At 37.1% G+C, this 17,112-nt stretch overlaps 1 protein-coding gene across 4 annotated transcripts in view; it reads right to left on the reverse strand.

The window, feature by feature from the left end:
* Nucleotides 1-11,252: 11,252 nt before the first annotated feature.
* SMC5 (structural maintenance of chromosomes 5) overlaps nt 11,253-17,112 on the reverse strand; it is a 102,983-nt gene continuing 97,123 nt past the window's right edge. For all 4 annotated transcript variants that reach the window (XM_032634784.1, XM_032634786.1, XM_032634787.1 and 1 more), the window contains 5 exons: nt 16,824-16,928; nt 16,489-16,608; nt 14,650-14,829; nt 14,475-14,570; nt 11,253-13,314 (listed from right to left, as the gene is read on the reverse strand). In XM_032634784.1, the coding sequence (XP_032490675.1) occupies nt 13,171-13,314; nt 14,475-14,570; nt 14,650-14,829; nt 16,489-16,608; nt 16,824-16,928 (645 nt within the window). In that variant the 3' untranslated portion in view covers nt 11,253-13,170. The remainder of the gene's footprint in view (nt 13,315-14,474; nt 14,571-14,649; nt 14,830-16,488; nt 16,609-16,823; nt 16,929-17,112) is intronic.

Raw genomic sequence — 17,112 nt, forward strand, 5'->3', positions numbered from 1 at the left:
GACCAGGGACCAAACCTGTGCTGCCTGCGAAGGTAGTGTGGATTCTTAACCACTGGACTGCCAGGGAAGTCCCTAGACTTTTTGATGATGACCATTCTGACCAGTGTGTGGTGATACCTCACTGGAGTTTTGATTTGCATTTCTCTAATGATTAGTGATGTTGAGCATATTTGCATGTGCTTTTTGGCCATCTGTATGTCTTCTTTGGAGAAACGTCTGTTATTTTTTTTGGCTGCATCAGGTCTTTGTTGTGGCTTGTAGCCTTCTCTCTAGTTGTGGCGTGTGGGTTTTCTCCAGTTGTGCGTGGGCTCTGTAGTTCTGTCACACGGGCTCTCTCGTTGAGGCACACGAGCTCAGTAGTTGCGGCATGCGGGCTTAGTTGCCCCATGGCATGTGGGATCTTAGTTCCCTGACCAGGGATTGAACCTGTGTCCCCTGCATTGGAAGGCAGATTCTTTACCACTGGACTACCAGGGGAATCCCTAGAAATGTCTGTTTAGATATTCTGCCCATTTTATTATTGGGTTGTTTTGATATTGAGCTGTATGAGCTATTTGTATATTTTGGAGATTAATCCCTTGTTGGTCACATTGTTTGCAAATATTTTCTCCCATTTTGTAGGTTGTCTTTTCATTTTGTTTATGATTTCCTTTGCTTTGCAAAAGCTTTTAAGTTTAACTAGGTCCCATTTGTTTACTTTTGTTTTTATTGTCATTACTCTAGGAGGAGACAGATCCAAAAAGATATCTGCGATATGTTTCAAACAGTGATCTGCCTATGTTTTCCTCTAGGAGTTTAAAAATATCTGGTTTTACATTTAGGTCTTTAATCCATTTTGAATTTATTTTTGTGTATAGTATTAGAGAGTGTTCTAATTTCATTCTTTTACACATGGCTGCCCAGTTTTCCCAGCACCACTTATAGAAGAGACTGTCTTTTCTCCATTGTATATTCCTGCCTCCTTTGTCTTAGACTAATTGGTCATAGGTGCGTGGGTTTATTTCTGAGCCTTCTGTCCTGTTCCATTGATCTATATGTCTGTTTTTGTGGCAGTACCATACTGTTTTGATGACTGTAGCTTTGTGGTATAGTCTGAAGTCAGGGAGTCTGATTCCTCCAGCTCCATTTTTCTTTCTCAAGATTGCTTTGGCTATTCAGGGTCTTTTGTGTTTCCATAAAAATTAAGAATTTTTTTTTGTTCTCGTTCTGTGAAAAATGCCATTGGTAATTTGATAGGAATTGCACTGAATCTGTAGATTGCCTTGGGTAGTATAGTCATCTTGACAATATTGATTTTTTCTATCCAAGAACACAGTACATCTTTCCATCTGTTCGTATCATCTTCGATTTCTTTCATCAACATCTTATGGTTTTCAGAGTACAGGTCTTTTGCCTCTTTAGATAGGTTTATTCCTAGGTATTTTATTCTTTTTGATGCAGTAGTAAATGGGATTGTCTCCTTAATTTCTGTTTCTGATATTTTGTTGTTAATGTATAGGAATGCAAGAGATTTTTGTGTATTAATTTTGTATCCTGCAACTTTACTGAATTCATTGATGAGCTCTAATAGTTTTCTGGCAGCATCCTTAGAATATTCTATTTATAGTATCATTTTATCTGCAAACAGTGACAGTTTTACTTCTTCTTTTCCAATTTGCATTCCTTTTATTTCTTTTTCTTCTCTGATTGCCATGGCTAGACTTTCAAAACTATGTTGAATAAAAGGGGTGAGAGTGGGCATCCTTGTCTCATTCCTGATCTTAGAGGAAATGCTTTCAGCTTTTCACTGTTGAGAATGATGTTAGCTGTGGGTTTGTCATATATGACCTTTATTATGTTGAGATAGGTTCCCTCTTTGCCCACTTTCTGGAGACATTTGTTTGTTTTTTTATCATAGATGGATGTTGAATTTTGTGAAAAGTTTTTTCTGCATCTATTGAGATGATCATATGGGTTTTATTCTTCAATTTGTTAATGTGGTGTATCACACTGATTGATTTTTAGATACTGAAGAATACTTGTATCTCTGGGATAAATCCCACTTGACCATGGTGTATGATCCTTTTAATGTATTGTTGGATTTGGTTTGCTAGTATTTTGTTGAGGATTTTTGCATCTATGTTCATTAGTGGTATTGGCCTGTAATTTTCTTTTTTTGTGGTATCTTTGTCTGGTTTTGGTACCAGGGTGATGGTGCCCTCAGAATGAGTTTGGGTGTGTTCCTTCCTCTGCAATTTTTTGGAATATTTTCAGAAAGATAGGTGGTAACTCTTCTCTAAATGTTTGATGTAATTCGTCTGTGAAGCCATCTGGTCCTAGACTTCTGTTTGTTGGAAGTTTTTAAATCATTGTTTCAATTTCAGTAGTTGTGATTGGTCTGTTCATGTTTTCCATTTCCTGGTTCAGTCTTGGGAGATTGTACCTTTCTAAGGATTAGTCCATTTCTGTTTGGATGTCCATTTTATTGGCACGTAGTGGCTTTTCGTAGTCTCTTAATGTCTTTTGTATTTCCGTGGTGTTTGTTATAACTTATCCTTTTTCATTTCTAATTTTATTGATTTGGGCCCTCTCCATGTTTTTCTTGATGAGTCTGGCTAAAAATGTATCAACTTTGTTTATCTTTTTCATGTATCTGTTGGCCATCTGTATGTCTTCTTTGGAAGAATGCCTATTCGGATCTTCTGCCTTTAAGTAGGTATATGTATTTTTTCCTATTAAGTCATATGAATGCTTTATATATTTTGGATATTAATCCCTTATCAGATATATTATTTGCAAGTATTTTCACCCATACAGTAGGTTACCTTACCATTTTGTTACTGGTTTCCTGTCCTGTGCAGAAGCTTTTTAGTTTGATCTAGTCCAACCTGTTTACTTTTGCTTTTGTTGTTTTTGCTTTTGGTGTCAGATTAAAAACATCATTACTAAAACCTGTGTCAAGGAGCTTACCACCTATCTTTCTTCTAGTTTTGTGGTTTCAGGTCTTATGTTTAAGTCTTTAATCCATTTGAGTTAATTTTTGAGTATGGTGTAATATAGGGGTCCAGTTTCATTATTTTGCATGTGGCTGTCCACTTTTCCTAACGTCATTTCTTAAAGAGATTGTCCTTTCCCCACTGTGTATTCTTCACTCCTTTGTCATAAATTAATTGATCATATATGTGTGGGTTTATTTCTGGGCTCTTCTGTTCCATTGACTTGTGTGATTGTTTTTATGCCAATAACGTACTGTGTTAATTACTATAATTTTGTAATATAAGTGGACCCTTGAACAACATGGGTTTGAACTGCATGGATTCACTTACACCTGGATTTTTCACTAAATACACACTACAGTACTACACAAGCAGTGTGGAACTGCAGATATGGAGGGCTGACTGTTAAGTTATACACACAGATGACTGTGTGGCAGGTTGGTGCCCTTAACCCCTCCATTGTTGGAGAGCCAACTCTAGTTTGAAATCAGGGAGTGTGATGCCTCCAGCTTTGTTCTTCTTTCTCAAGTTTGCTTTGGCTATTCAGTGTCTTTTGTGGTTCTATACAAATTTTAGGATTGTTTGTTCTATTTCTGTGAAAAATGTCACTGGAATTTTGTTAAGAATTTTATTGAGTTAGTAGATTGCTTTGGGTAGTACGGACATTTTAACAATATTCTTCCAATCCATTAGCACAGGGTATCTTTTTATTTGTGTTGTGTTCAGTTTCTTTCATTAACATTTTGTACTTTTCAGTATACATGTCTTTCACCTCCTTGGTTAAATTTATTGCTGGGTATTTTATTCTTTTTGATGTAATTGTAAAAAGGATTGTTTTCTTAATTTCTTTTTCTGATAGTTCATTATTAGCATATAAAAATGTAAGAGAGTTTTTGCATTGATCCTGTATCCTGAAATGTTACTGAATTCATTTATTAGTTCTGTCAGTTTTTTAGTAGAGTCTTAAGGGTTTTCTACATATTGTATTATGTCATCTGTAAATAGTGAGTTTTAGTTCTTTCTTTCCAATTTGGGTGCCTTTTATTCTATTTTCTTGCTTAATTGCTCTAGTTAGGACTTTCAATACTGTGTAGAATAAAAGTGGTGGAAGTGGGCATCCTTGTCTTGTTCCTGATCTTAGAGAAAAAGCTTTTAGCATTATACTGTTGAATATGGTGTTAGCTGTAGGTCTGTCGTATATGGTCTTTGTTATGTTGAGGTATGTTTCCTCTATCCCCACTTTGTTGAGAGTTTTTATCATGAATGGACGTTGAATTCAGTCAGATGTTTTCTGCATCTAATTAGATGATCGTATGATTTTTACCACTCATTTTGTTAATATGGACATTGAAACATCCTTGCGTACCTGATATAAATCCCACTGGATCCTTTTAATGTATTGTTGAATTTGGTTTGCTAATATTTAGTTGAGGATTTTTACATCTGTGTTCATTAGGGACATTGGCCTGAAATTTTCTTTTCTTGTGGCGTCCTTGTCTGGTTTTGGTATCAGGGTAATGCTGGCCTCATACATTGAGTTCGGAAGAATTCCCTCCTCTTCTATTTTTTGGAAGAGTTTGAAAAGGGTTGGTATTATTTCTTCTTAGAATGTTTGGTAAAATTCACCAATGAAGCCACTTAATCCTGAACTTCTGTTTGTTGGGGAGTTTTTGATTACTGATACAATCTTGTTACTAGTAATCGGTCTGTTAAGATTTTCTGTTTCTTCACAGCTGCCTTGAAAAGTTGTATGTTTCTAGTAATTTATCCATTTCTTCTAGATCATCCAATCTGTTGGTGTATAATTGTTCGTATTGGTCTCTTCTAATCTTTTGTATTTCGGTGGTATCAATTATAATTGATTATATTTTATAATGGATACCACTTTCATTTCTGATTTTATTTGAGTCCTCTTTTTTCTCTTGGTGTGTCTAGCTAAAGTTTTTTTTTTTTTTTTTTTTTTTGCGGTACGTGGGCCTCTCACTGTTGTGGCCTCTCCCGCCGCGGAGCACAGGCTCCGGATGCACAGGCCCAGCAGCCATGGCTCACGGGCCCAGCCGCTCCGCGGCACGTGGGATCCTCCCAGACGGGGGCACAAACCCACGTCCCCTGCATCGGCAGGTGGACTCCCAACCACTGCGCCACCAGGGAAGCCCTCTAGCTAAAGTTTTGTCAATTTTGTTTATCTTTCCAAAAAGCAGCCCTTAGTTTCCTTGATCTTTTTTATTGTCCTTTTAGTCTCTATTTCATTTATTTTTGCTCTGATCTTTGTCATTTCCTTCCTTTTACTAACTTTGGTCTTTGTTTGTTCTGCTTTTTCTAGTTCCTTGAGGTATATAGTTAGGTTGTTTGAGACTTTTCTTGTTGTGTGAGGTATGCATTTATAGCTATGAACTTCCCCCTTTAACTGCTTTTGCTGCAACCCATAAATTTTGGTATGTTCTGTTTCTTTCTTTTTTTTTGGTCTCAATGTATTTTTAAACATTTTTTCAATTTTAATCTTTATTTTTGGCTGCATTGCGTCTTCATTGCTGCACGCAGGCTTTCTCTAGTTGTGCCACTTGGGAGCTACTCTTCATTGTGGTTCACGGGCTTCTCACTGCAGTGGCTTCTCTTGTTGCAGATCACGGGCTCTAGGTGCACGAGCTTCAGTAGTTGCAGCACGTGGGCTCAGTAGTTGTGGCACACGGGCCCTGGAGCGTGCAGGCTTCAGTAGTTGCAGCACGTGCACTCAGTAGTTGCAGCACGTGGGCTCTAGAGTGCATGGGCTTCAGTAGTTGTGGCACATAAGCTTAGTTACTCCACGGCACGTGGGATCTTCCCGGACCAGGGATCGAACCAATGTCCCCTTCATTGGCAGGCAGATTCTTAACCACTGTGCCACCAGGAAGTCCCTCAAGGTATTTTTTTTCTTCTGACTTCTTTGACCCATTGATTGTTCAGTAGTATCTTGTTTAATCTCTACATATTTTTGCATTTTCCAGTTTTCTTCGTGTAACTGATTTCTAGTTTTATACTGCTGTGGTCAGAAGAGATGCTTGATATGACTTCTCCTAAATTTATTAAGACTTGTTTAGTGGCCTAACATATGATTTATCCTGGAGAATGTTCCATGTGTACTTGAGAAGAATGTATATAGTGCTGCTTTGGGATGGAATGTTCTGTATATATCTGTTAAGTTCACCTGATCCAATTTGTCATTTAAGGCTGTGGTTTTTTCATTGATTTTCTGCCTAGATGATCTATCGATTGACATAAGTGGGGTATTAAAGCCTCCTACTATTATTGTATTGTTGTCTATTTCTCCCTTTAGGTCTTTAATATATGCTTTTTACATTTAGGTGCTACTATGTTGGGTGTACAAATATTATGTCCCCTAGTTGGATTGACCTCTTTATCATTTTGGAATGCCCTTCTTTGTCTCTCATAATATTCTTTGTTTTAAAGTCTGTTTTGCCTGATATAAGTATAGCTACCCCTGCTTTTGTTGTTGTTTTCACTTGCATGGAATATCTTTTTCCACTGATTCATTTTCAGTCTGTGTGTGTCTGTAAATCTGAAGTGAGTCTCTTGTAGACAGTATATAGATGGGTCTTGTTTTTCTTAATCCAGTCGTCCACTCCATGTCTTTGATTGGAGAATTTAGTTCATTTAAAGTAATTATTGATAAGTAGGAACTTATGGCCACTTGTTCATTGTCTGCTGGTTGTTCTGTAGTTCCTCTCTGTTCTCATCTTCTCTTCCTCTCCTCCTTTGTGGTTTGATGACTTTCTTTACTGGTAGACTTAAATTCCTTTATCTTTTATATATCTACTACAAAATTTTGCCTTGTGTTACCATGAGGCTTACATATAACAACTTATATCTGTAGAAGTCTTAAGTCAATAACAACTTAAGACTGATCTCATTTTAAAGCTCTACATTTTTACTCTATTCCAACCAACCAACTTCTATGTTTTTGATATTACATTTATATTTTTTATCTTGTGTTACTTAATTATTGTAATCAGTTATTTTTACTTTTGTTTTTTAACCTTCATACTAGCTTTAAAATTAATCCTTTTCTATATATTTCCAGTGAGATTTATTCTTTCATATATTTTCTTGTTACTAATTAATACAGTTTTTCTGCTTAAAGAAGTCCCACTAACATTTTTATAAGACCAGTTTAGTGGTGATACACTCCTTTAGTTTTTGCTTCTCTGGAAAACTCTTTATCTCTCCTTTAATTCTGAAAGATAACACTGTCAGGTAGAGTATTCTTTGTTGGAAGTTTTTGTTTTTTTTTTTTTTCTTTTCTTTCAGCACTTTGAAAGAGTGCCATTCCCTTCTGGCCTACAAAATTTCTGCTGTAAAATCTGCTGATAGTCTTATGAGGATTCTCTTGTATGTAACAAGTTGGCTTTCTCTTACTGCTTTTAAGACTCTCTCCTTATCTTTAAGCTTTGACATTTTAAGAAAATGTGTCTTGGTGTGGATCTTTGGGTTCCTCTTATTTGGAACTCTCTAGCCTTCTTGTATCTGATTGCTGTTTTCTTCCTCAATTTAGGGAACTTTTCAGCTATTGTCTCCTCAAACAATTTTTCTGCCCCTTTCTCTCTTCTCCTTCTGGGAGCCCTATAATGTGAATGTTACCCTATTTGATGGTTCCCTAAGTCCTTAAACTATCTTTTTCATTTTCTTCCCCTCATGCTGCTCTGATAGGGAGAATTCCACTGCCTTGTCTTCAGGTTAGCTGATTATTTCTTCTACTTTATTTAGTCTCGTGCTGAACCCTCTAGTGTACTTTTCAGTTGTTATTATATTCTTCACCTCTGTGACTTCTGTTTGATAGCTTATGTTTTCCAACTCTTTGTTGAAGTTCTGTGTTCATTTATTCTACTCCCCTGTTTGTTGAGCATCTTCATAATCATTACTTTCAACCCTTTATCACATAAATTACTTATCTCCATCTTATTAAGCCTTTTTTCCCCCTGAGCTGTTATCTTGTAATTTTGTTTGGAACGTATTCCTCTGTTCCTTCGTCTTCTTGACTCCCTATGTGCAGTAGATAAAACCACCACTTCTCTCAGCGCTAAAGGAGTGGCCTTGTGTAGCAGATGAAAGTTGTTCAACCCTGCCTTAGCCTTTGGTTTCCTCTCAAACCTTTGTGATTGTCCAAGCACCTATTATATTGTTAATAGCTCCCAGTAGTTGAGGGTGTGCCAAGACCTGTCCATGTCCCAGGGGGAGGTTCTCACTACCTAGATTCAGGCTGATGGGAAGCCAGATCCTCAGGCAGCAGCTTTTAATACTATGGAAATATATGGAGTCCTGTGGGACTCCAAGTGTAAACCCTGTTGGCTCCCAGAGCCAGGAAATCTGGAGGTATCCCTGGGTGGCAAAAAAGCTGTGGCTCCAGACAAGTGTATAAGCTGTTTTTTGGGAGATACCAGCAAGCTGGAGCAAGGCAGAGGGAGAGCACCAGGATGGCCTGTATCCCTTGAAAACTTTGTAGGCCACTCGCTGTGTGCCAAATTTGAAGCCTGCTTCTCAGGCCAAAGCTCCAGGACAAGTAAAGAGGCCAACTTCACAGAAAGACTGGGGTGAGGGTATATTTCAGTCTGCTCTGTGTGCAGTGTTCTGCCAAGAACCATCTCTGTGATAGCCACAGTCCTGTGGGGCCCAGGAATGCAAGCCCCCCTGGCCATCACAGCCAGCCAATCAAGGGCCGTCTCTTGGGCAGAAGCTGCAAAAAGTGAGGACCGGATATAAAAACCAGGGTACCAGACATGTGTCAAGCTCCCCTCTGGGAGACACTGGCACTCTGGAGCATGGCAATGGGAGAACTTGAAGATAGTACCCCTCTCCCAGACCTCTGGAAAATATTGACAGCCCCCAGATGTGTGATTAGCCAGAAGCCTGTCCCTCGGGCTGCAGCCATGATTTTTTATAGGCCTTCTGCACAGACTGAACTCCTGGGTCTGTTGCCTCTTGCCGTTCTCTGGGGATGGTAGCTATTTAAGAACTCTTTCTCCATTGATTATTGTCCTGTGGGACCCACTGGCATAGGCCCCATGGTTACCAGAGTCAGGCAGTGTAGAGGTACTTGCTGGCAGCAGCCACAAAAATTGGTGGGGCACCGGATTTTTCTGGTGACACTGATTCTTATAGTCCTATGGGACGAGGAACACAAGCTACCCTGGCCTCCAGAGCTAGGCGATCAAGAGGTGTTCTCCAGGCAGTGGCCAGCAAAATAAGGGCATCAGATGCATGTGAAAGCTCTCATCCGAGGTACAGTTGTGCTCTGGAGCATGGCAAAGGGAGAGCATGAAAATAGCACTTGCCAGTCTCTGTCCCCGGAATGTCCTAGCCAGCTCCCAGATGTGCATGTCAAAGTAGATGCCTACCCTCAGGAAGGCTGATGCTTCAATTCAAGCAGGTGAGCCTTCTTCCCTTTATGTCTGGGTGTGATAGGTTGCTTCTAAGCTGGGCCCTGGGGTTGGTGAGTTTGAGCGCACCAGCCTTTTAAGAGCCATTTTTCAGATCACTACAGTTTGGGTCTTGGGACATAAGCCCCCGTGGTTATCAAAATTAGATTGTGGCTTGTCTTTCAGGTGTAGGTCTTAAAAGTTGGGGTGCCTGATGTGGGGTTCCAACCCTTCATTTCTCATCAAGAAGCTCCAGGTTTTGAGTTCTCTTCCAATTCGGGACCCGCCAGGGGTGGGGTTTATGGTGAGTTTGTGTTCCAGCCTCTCCTGCCCTCTTCGATGTGATTTTCTTGCTTGCCTGATGTGTAGTCATCACTCAGCCAGCCTTTAGGTTTTTTTTAAGAGGAATTTTCCATATGTAGCTGTAGACTCAGTGTGTCTGTGGGAAAAGGTGAGTTCAAGATCTTTAAGATGGGGTTCGCCATCTTGAACCGGAATCTCCACCCTAAACTAAGTTTCTTGACAGTGGAATCAGATGCAGGCTCTATTTTTTATTCAAAATACACAGCATAGTGCTTTCCCAGTGGTACACGTAAATAAGGATTGACTACATGAATAATGGAATAAATACGCTCATATATCGGTCAGTGTTGTGAGAAAGGGCATTCATTCATGCTACAGTTACTGAGTGCTTACTATGTACTGATAAGCATTCTTCTATGTCCTGGGGAGGTAGCAATCAACACAAAAAAGTCTGACAAGGAACAAAATATGTAATGATAAGTAGTGATAAATGCTATGAAGAGAAACCAGGGTAAGAGCATAGTAGAGCAGCTTAGGGATGCTATTTTAGATCAGGGTAGAGTGGGGAGATATGTAGAAATCTTGAAGGCTGTGACAACTGGATTTTTATGTGTGTGATGGAAAACCTACCAAGTCTTTTCTCTGAAAACACTGTCAATAGGCCATAGGGTAATCAGTTATCTCCTTGGGTCTGTGACAGAGACTCCTGCTTGTCCCCAGTATTCACCCTCCCCCTCTCGAGTAACAGAGTGGCTGAAGTTTAACTAGTTACATAGACACATAAGTAAAGATGACATATTCAAGGCTCTCTTGCAGGCCATCTAAGGTTTCAACCTAAAAATATGTATACTTGCCTTATAACTGGTTTCTTTAGGTGGTTTAAACCTTTTTTTCTTTTATTTCTTGACTCATTTAGACTACTTTCCTTGCAGGCAGACAAGGGACTACATTTTCTATCCTTTTGAACATGGACAGCCAAACACTTCTGTAAATGGTAGGCATTCAATAAACTTTTCAGCAAATCTGAAAACCAAAATAACTCTTACGAAGGTTCAAAGTATATGAAAACAGTTCTCATTTAAAATGACATACACCAAAGGAATATGAAAATATGCATTTATTAGCAACAAAGTAGCATTTCCCAGAGAGTTTTTTTTCCAATTACACACACACACACACACACACACATACACACACACACATACACACACACACACACATACACACACACACACACACACACACACACAATAGCAGGACAAAATTACACTTTTTTTTTTCACTGCACAGCTTGCAGGATCTTACTTCCCCGACCAGGGATTGAACCCGGGCCCTCGGGAGTGAAAGCGTGAAGTCCTAATCACTGGACCACCAGGGAATTCCCTCAAATTATATATTTTTTACACACTAAAGATTCATACTCCAAAGAAAATAAGCACATGTCTACAAGACAATTAGAAAGCAGCAAGAAATCTTTCCTTTTACTTAATGCTAAAAACCTTTTAATTTCTCTCCTTACACAAATCAATGAAGATTTTGTCATTAAAAATACTTGCTTGTCACCTTAGGGTTTTAAATATTTTATTCATCAAATCAGACTGTTACTTGAAGTTTTTACAATTTGTATGTAATTAAAATCAACTTTTACAGAAAATATGTGAAGCTTCAAGTGGCTGAGACTAATGCGCTAGACTTACTATTCTTCACAGGTCAACATTCAATGTAAAAACCAAACATTTGTCCACTAGAAAGGAAACGCTTATAAACAAGGTATGGAATAATTATTGGCATATGTAAACTGAAAGGTAGTCTGACCATTTTATTTTCAAACACACCTAATCTTCAAACTTCTTTTTCACATTGATAATCATTTTGCAGAAATAAGATGACTGGCACTAACTCAGACAATAAACAAACTACACCAAGCACATATTAGTAAAGATACTTTGGTGGAAAACGAAGTACTAAACAACAAAAACATTTGGTAACATCCATTTACTAATATGTTACCAAGGTTTTCAAGGTTTACATGAGTTGTTTGCACTAGTGAAAATGTTATTTTAAAATATTTTCATAGTATATGCATTAGACTTAGTTTAAGAGGGGAAGGCTCTTTTAAAAATTTTATGAAGAAAAAAATAGCTTTTTAAAGAGAAAATGTCCAAGTAAGAGGTTTATTTTTTGACCTAACAAGAATAATTTCAGTGGCTATTTAAGAACATACAAAACCCAAATTGACTGCAATTCTTCAACTTAGTCAAGCTGCCAAGTCAAAAAAATAATTCTGTTATTACCGGCACAGATCCAGTCCATCGTTCAAAGATACGTCCTTGATCTAGTCCATTATTTTACAATATTTAAAAGAATAGAATTTGTTTTGGCACTGTTAATTAATATAATGCAGAGATAAACAAATGATTTTCTCATCTAATTCTTTCACGTTGAAAGGACAGTTTAAACTAGATTTTCTAAGATAATGGGGTAGGATCAACACTGTAAGTTTTAGGACCTATGTAAGCTTAGATTCTAAAAACATTATGGTTTTAAACAAATCAATACTTTTCCTCACTCTTTACATAACACTGAGAAATTTCAAATATAAACTGTAGAAACCAGTATATGAAATCTTAAGAAAAATCTTACTAAAAATAATTAAGAAAATGCTTTAGAAATTTAAGATGTAAAATACAATTGACTTTAAATTAAAAAAAGGAAAAAACCACCAAAACCCAAAAAACCTCACCCACATTTTACAGGGTTATTCTTTAAAAACCCTTGGCACTTGATTTTATTCTCTGTCAATCTTTTGGTTGCATTTTTTGCATCATCTAGTGGCCACCTTGTGGCATTTCAAAGAAGTCCTGCTACCATTTTTGAACCCCAATACTTTTCCCTTCTTTGAGATACTAATATAATTATAGTATCAAGTTTCATAAAACTTTTTTTAAAGGCTCATAAAATTCCATTTCCTAGTGGAGATAAGGTATCTTTTTAATAGGAAGAAATGAATAGATTTGCCATAAATTATTACTATACATTAGACTAGACATTTCCATATCAAATTTTAAAAATTAAATATAACACTGGGAGAAACTGTGGCTTAAGCTGTAGAGTCATCTTTAGACTCTAAAAGTAGTTATTGCAAGTAAAGCTCAGGGTTACCATGTCAACTAAACTTCTTGTAATTGATAAGCCCTTCCACTGTACCTTTGATTTGAGTAGAAAATACTTTTAAAAATGGGGACCCAATGACTTATGGTCAGAGTGCTAAGGACTCAAGAAGACTTAATTTTTACTACCAGATGATGTTGCACAAAAAGAAGTTATTATGGTCTCTTTTCATCAACCCATTTGTATCTAATAGTGGGTTTCCAAAAATAACTGATCTTTTAGTCTTAATGAATCTCCTAACTTTTATTCAGTTGAGCCACACTTATATACAGGATTTAACAGAAAAGTCCCAAAGTTCTTGCGCTTTACTTTTATTGAGAAGGCTGAGTGAATGTAATACGGCGCCGCCTCCTTTGGAAAGCCTTTAAATTCCATCTGTTTGGTTCTAGCATATGAGGACCATTGTAGACAAATAACACCGTCATCTTTTCATTATAAGGAAGATTTTGCAGGAGCTGTAAGTGTTAAAACAAACTGTCATATAATGCTTTCCGTTAAGAAGCACAACTTTCCAACCTTACATGTGTATAGTCAAATATATTATTTTATTTGTAATATGAATGAAACTCTTAAGTTCTCAATTCAATATACACCCTGTCCAACTGTGATCCTCATTTGAATTAGCACATCTGAAGCGCAGCCTAAGGAATCATCAACATGCCTTGGGAGCCCTCTATATTCATAGGCCAAATGGGATCATACAACTTCTTAGGTTGACCCTTGAAAAGTGTGTCCTCCAGAATTTTCCTAGGATACTTTCACTCTTTTATCCACAAAACACTTCTCAAGCAACTTCTATGGTGAGGCACTGTGATAGACTGGTAGCCTGAAAAGTGTATATAACAGGGAGGTTTGGTTTATAGGCCAACATGTTTGGTAAACAATAGGGAATTAACAGATCTAGCTACTCAACAGGGTATTCTGCTGGAAAAAGAAGACAGATTATACTATTCAATAAAAAATTGAATTTAAGATAGGATTTCCAATGAAATTTTTCATTGAATACTTTAGTTAAAAAAAATCTGATTACATTAATAAATACATCTTTGATTACTGTACATCAGTTTTATAACTGACCCACAAAAGAAAATTTCCCATTGTAATGGTCCTAGCTTATGGAAAATTCTCTGTGAAGATAATTCTTTTTTTTTCTCCAAAGTTAATATATGAACAGAAGATCATGGGGCACTTAGGACTGCCTCTGGGCCAAGTCAGTGGCAGTGGTGAATTAAAAAAAGGCAGAGCACAGCACCAAAACAGACCTTTCTGGAGAAATGAGAAGGACCAGCGTTCTAGGGTTTATATTCTCCTGTCATTTTTTAGTGCTAAAAGAGGAACTTCTTTAGAGGAAGAATAAGTGCCAAAAGCATGGAGGAAATCTCAGTTCTAGAACATAATACTATGCCTCCTATGTTTCTTCCTCTGATAACAAGGTTTCTGATTAAGTATGTCACTGGAACTTGTCCCCTTTAATAATATAAATATTACTATAATCCTTTTAGTTCTATTTTGGGAGTGTTCCTGCTCATATTTACATACTGGGCCAAAATCTGCTACATGTTTTAGCCACGAGGGACTTCTGAGTATGGGTATTTTTAGGTTACTTATTACCTACCTTTGGTGTAATAAAGAAATACTGAGATGTGTTTTCTTTACAAGCAGTATTTACAACCATTTCAAACACTCTCCGTTCATTGATTGGGTCCATTCCCTAAACAATGACAATAATAATGATTAGATTTAAATCTATTACAAGATACAGTGAAACCCAATAAAAGAATAAGCTATACCTGATTGATCTCATCAACTACTCTGAATGGACATCTATTAAGCTCCTGAAGTGCCATCAAGTATAACATGGTAGAAACGCTTCTTTCGCCTCCACTTTGATGATGAGGAGTTAATTCATGTAGTTGAGTGCTACTGCGAAATTTGACTCTAATTCGAATTCCATATTTATCATAGTCTTCCTATAAAACATTCAAAAAGTTGATGAAAGGTGAGAGTTTGGTAATTCCATACAATTTTTTGAAAATAGACTGAATCAATCAATTATAAGAGTAAAGAACTTAAAACCTCATGATATTAGTTTTATCTAAATAGATCCTTGGAGACCTCTAGAGCTTGCAGAGAGTAAGTGGTTCTAATATTTTACTGTTTCAGTTTATTTATAAAATACGGTTTTAAACCATTCTGCTTTATAGAATGGTTCTGAGGATTAAACAAGATAAACCTAGAAGTGCTTGGCACAGTGTCTGGTACACAGAAAGTATATTATATGTTATAACACATCCCTTCCTTCTAACAAGCCCACACTATGTAGATGACAATTCTCATGGCAGGTCTAATATCTTACTAAAACTTAAAGTGAAATGATGTTTGCTATCCTTATGTCTCACACTAAGCAGATAAAGGAGTCATGGGGCAAAGTTCCTAAGGGGAAATAAAGGTGCTACCTTGCTTTATAAGGGAAAAATTTCAACATTTATAAAACTAGAGCCCTAAAATAAGCTTAATGTATCTACCATCAACAAGTCTCAACTATGATCAATACATGACCAATCTTGTTTCATCTATAACTCCACCCACTCCTCTTTCCCAATTATTTTGAAGCACATCCCAGTTCATCTCTTTATACATTTCTTTTTTAATATGTATATTTTTTTCATGTGGACCATTTTTGAAGTCTTTATTGAGTCTGTTACAATATTGCTTCTATTCTATGTTTTGGCTTTTTGGCTGAGAGGCATGTGGGATCTTAGCTCCCCGACCCAGGGACTGAACCCACACCGCCTACACTGTAAGGCAAAGTCTTAACCACTGGACCACCAGGGAAGTCCCTCATTACACATTTCTTTTTTTTTCAAATTAATTAATTAATTTATGGCTGTGTTGGGCCTTCGTCTCTGTGCGAGGGCCTTCTCTAGTTGTGGCAAGCTGGGGCCACTCTTCATCGCGGTGCACGGGCCTCTCACTATTGCGACCTCTCTTGTTGCGGAGCACAGGCTCCAGACGCGCAGGCTCAGCAATTGTGGAACACAGGCTCAGCCGCTCTGCGGCATGTGGGATCCTCCCAGACCAGGGCTCGAACCCGTGTCCCCTGCATCGGCAGGCAGACCCTCAACCACAGCGCCACCAGGGAAGCCCCTACACATTTCTTAATGGAAATCTTATTTTACCCACAACTGCAATGCATGAACGTAGCTCAAGAAATTGGTACTAAATTTCTAAATATTTTTATTCTTGTGAACTCAAATTTTTGATCAAAAGGAAACCACTGATACTATATACTATGCTTCAGTTATGTTTACCAATTTGTTTATGACTCTTCAAACTTGAGTAGTAGATTCAAAAAGCAATGCATTTGCTTACCACACCTGAATAACCATTACTTAGACTGGATATGAAAAGACTTTGTAAGGTATTAGTCACTAATCTCCAATGTCACCAAAAAAAAAAAAAAAGGTGAGCCTGATGGAATCCCATATATGGTCTTTTCCTTCCTTAGGACAATTTTTTTGTAAGCAAAATTTTCACAGATGTAACTTTACAGTAAATAAACAATTTACATGTACTTTTAGCATATAATTAAAATTACTTGCCAGGAAACATTTCAAATGCAATTTTACCTCATTTTCTGTATGGAGATCAATTTCACCAGCACACTGCATGGAACTAAAAAAATTGCTAAATTTTTCATTAATTTTTTCTACCAGCTCTTTTAAAGGATTCAGCCACCTTTCTTTTACCTGCAAGTAAAGGCAATATAAAAACACAATTTAAAAAGTGTCCTTGCACTGATACAAAACTTTATATAAAACAAATTTAATATCAATATCAATCTGGTCATGAGAACATATGCTTCTAAGAAAAAATGCAATGTATCATTTCATTTTGCATTATCCTACATTACCATATGATTAATGGTAAGCACATGAGAAAAAGAAAACGGTTGAATAATTACCTGTGAAATGTTTTCCCTATATTTATCCAGTTCAACATTCTTTATCTTTAGTTCCTCAGTTAATTGCTCTATTTCTTCTTCTCTTTTTGTGTACTCCTCAACAACCTGGCAGAAAAAAAATCTTTAAGATTAATCTACCAAAGGATAAAATTATAGAAAATTTTGCATCAATTAAAACATTAACTGAAAATGCCACTTTTGTTGCATTGTTTGTATGCAGTTAATTTATGTTCTTGTAACATACTGAAAATGCCATTTTTTATCCTTGAAAAAATAGACACTGCAGTAT

This window comes from Phocoena sinus, chromosome 6 (genome assembly GCF_008692025.1).
Source record: "Phocoena sinus isolate mPhoSin1 chromosome 6, mPhoSin1.pri, whole genome shotgun sequence".
Taxonomy (NCBI): domain Eukaryota; kingdom Metazoa; phylum Chordata; class Mammalia; order Artiodactyla; family Phocoenidae; genus Phocoena; species Phocoena sinus.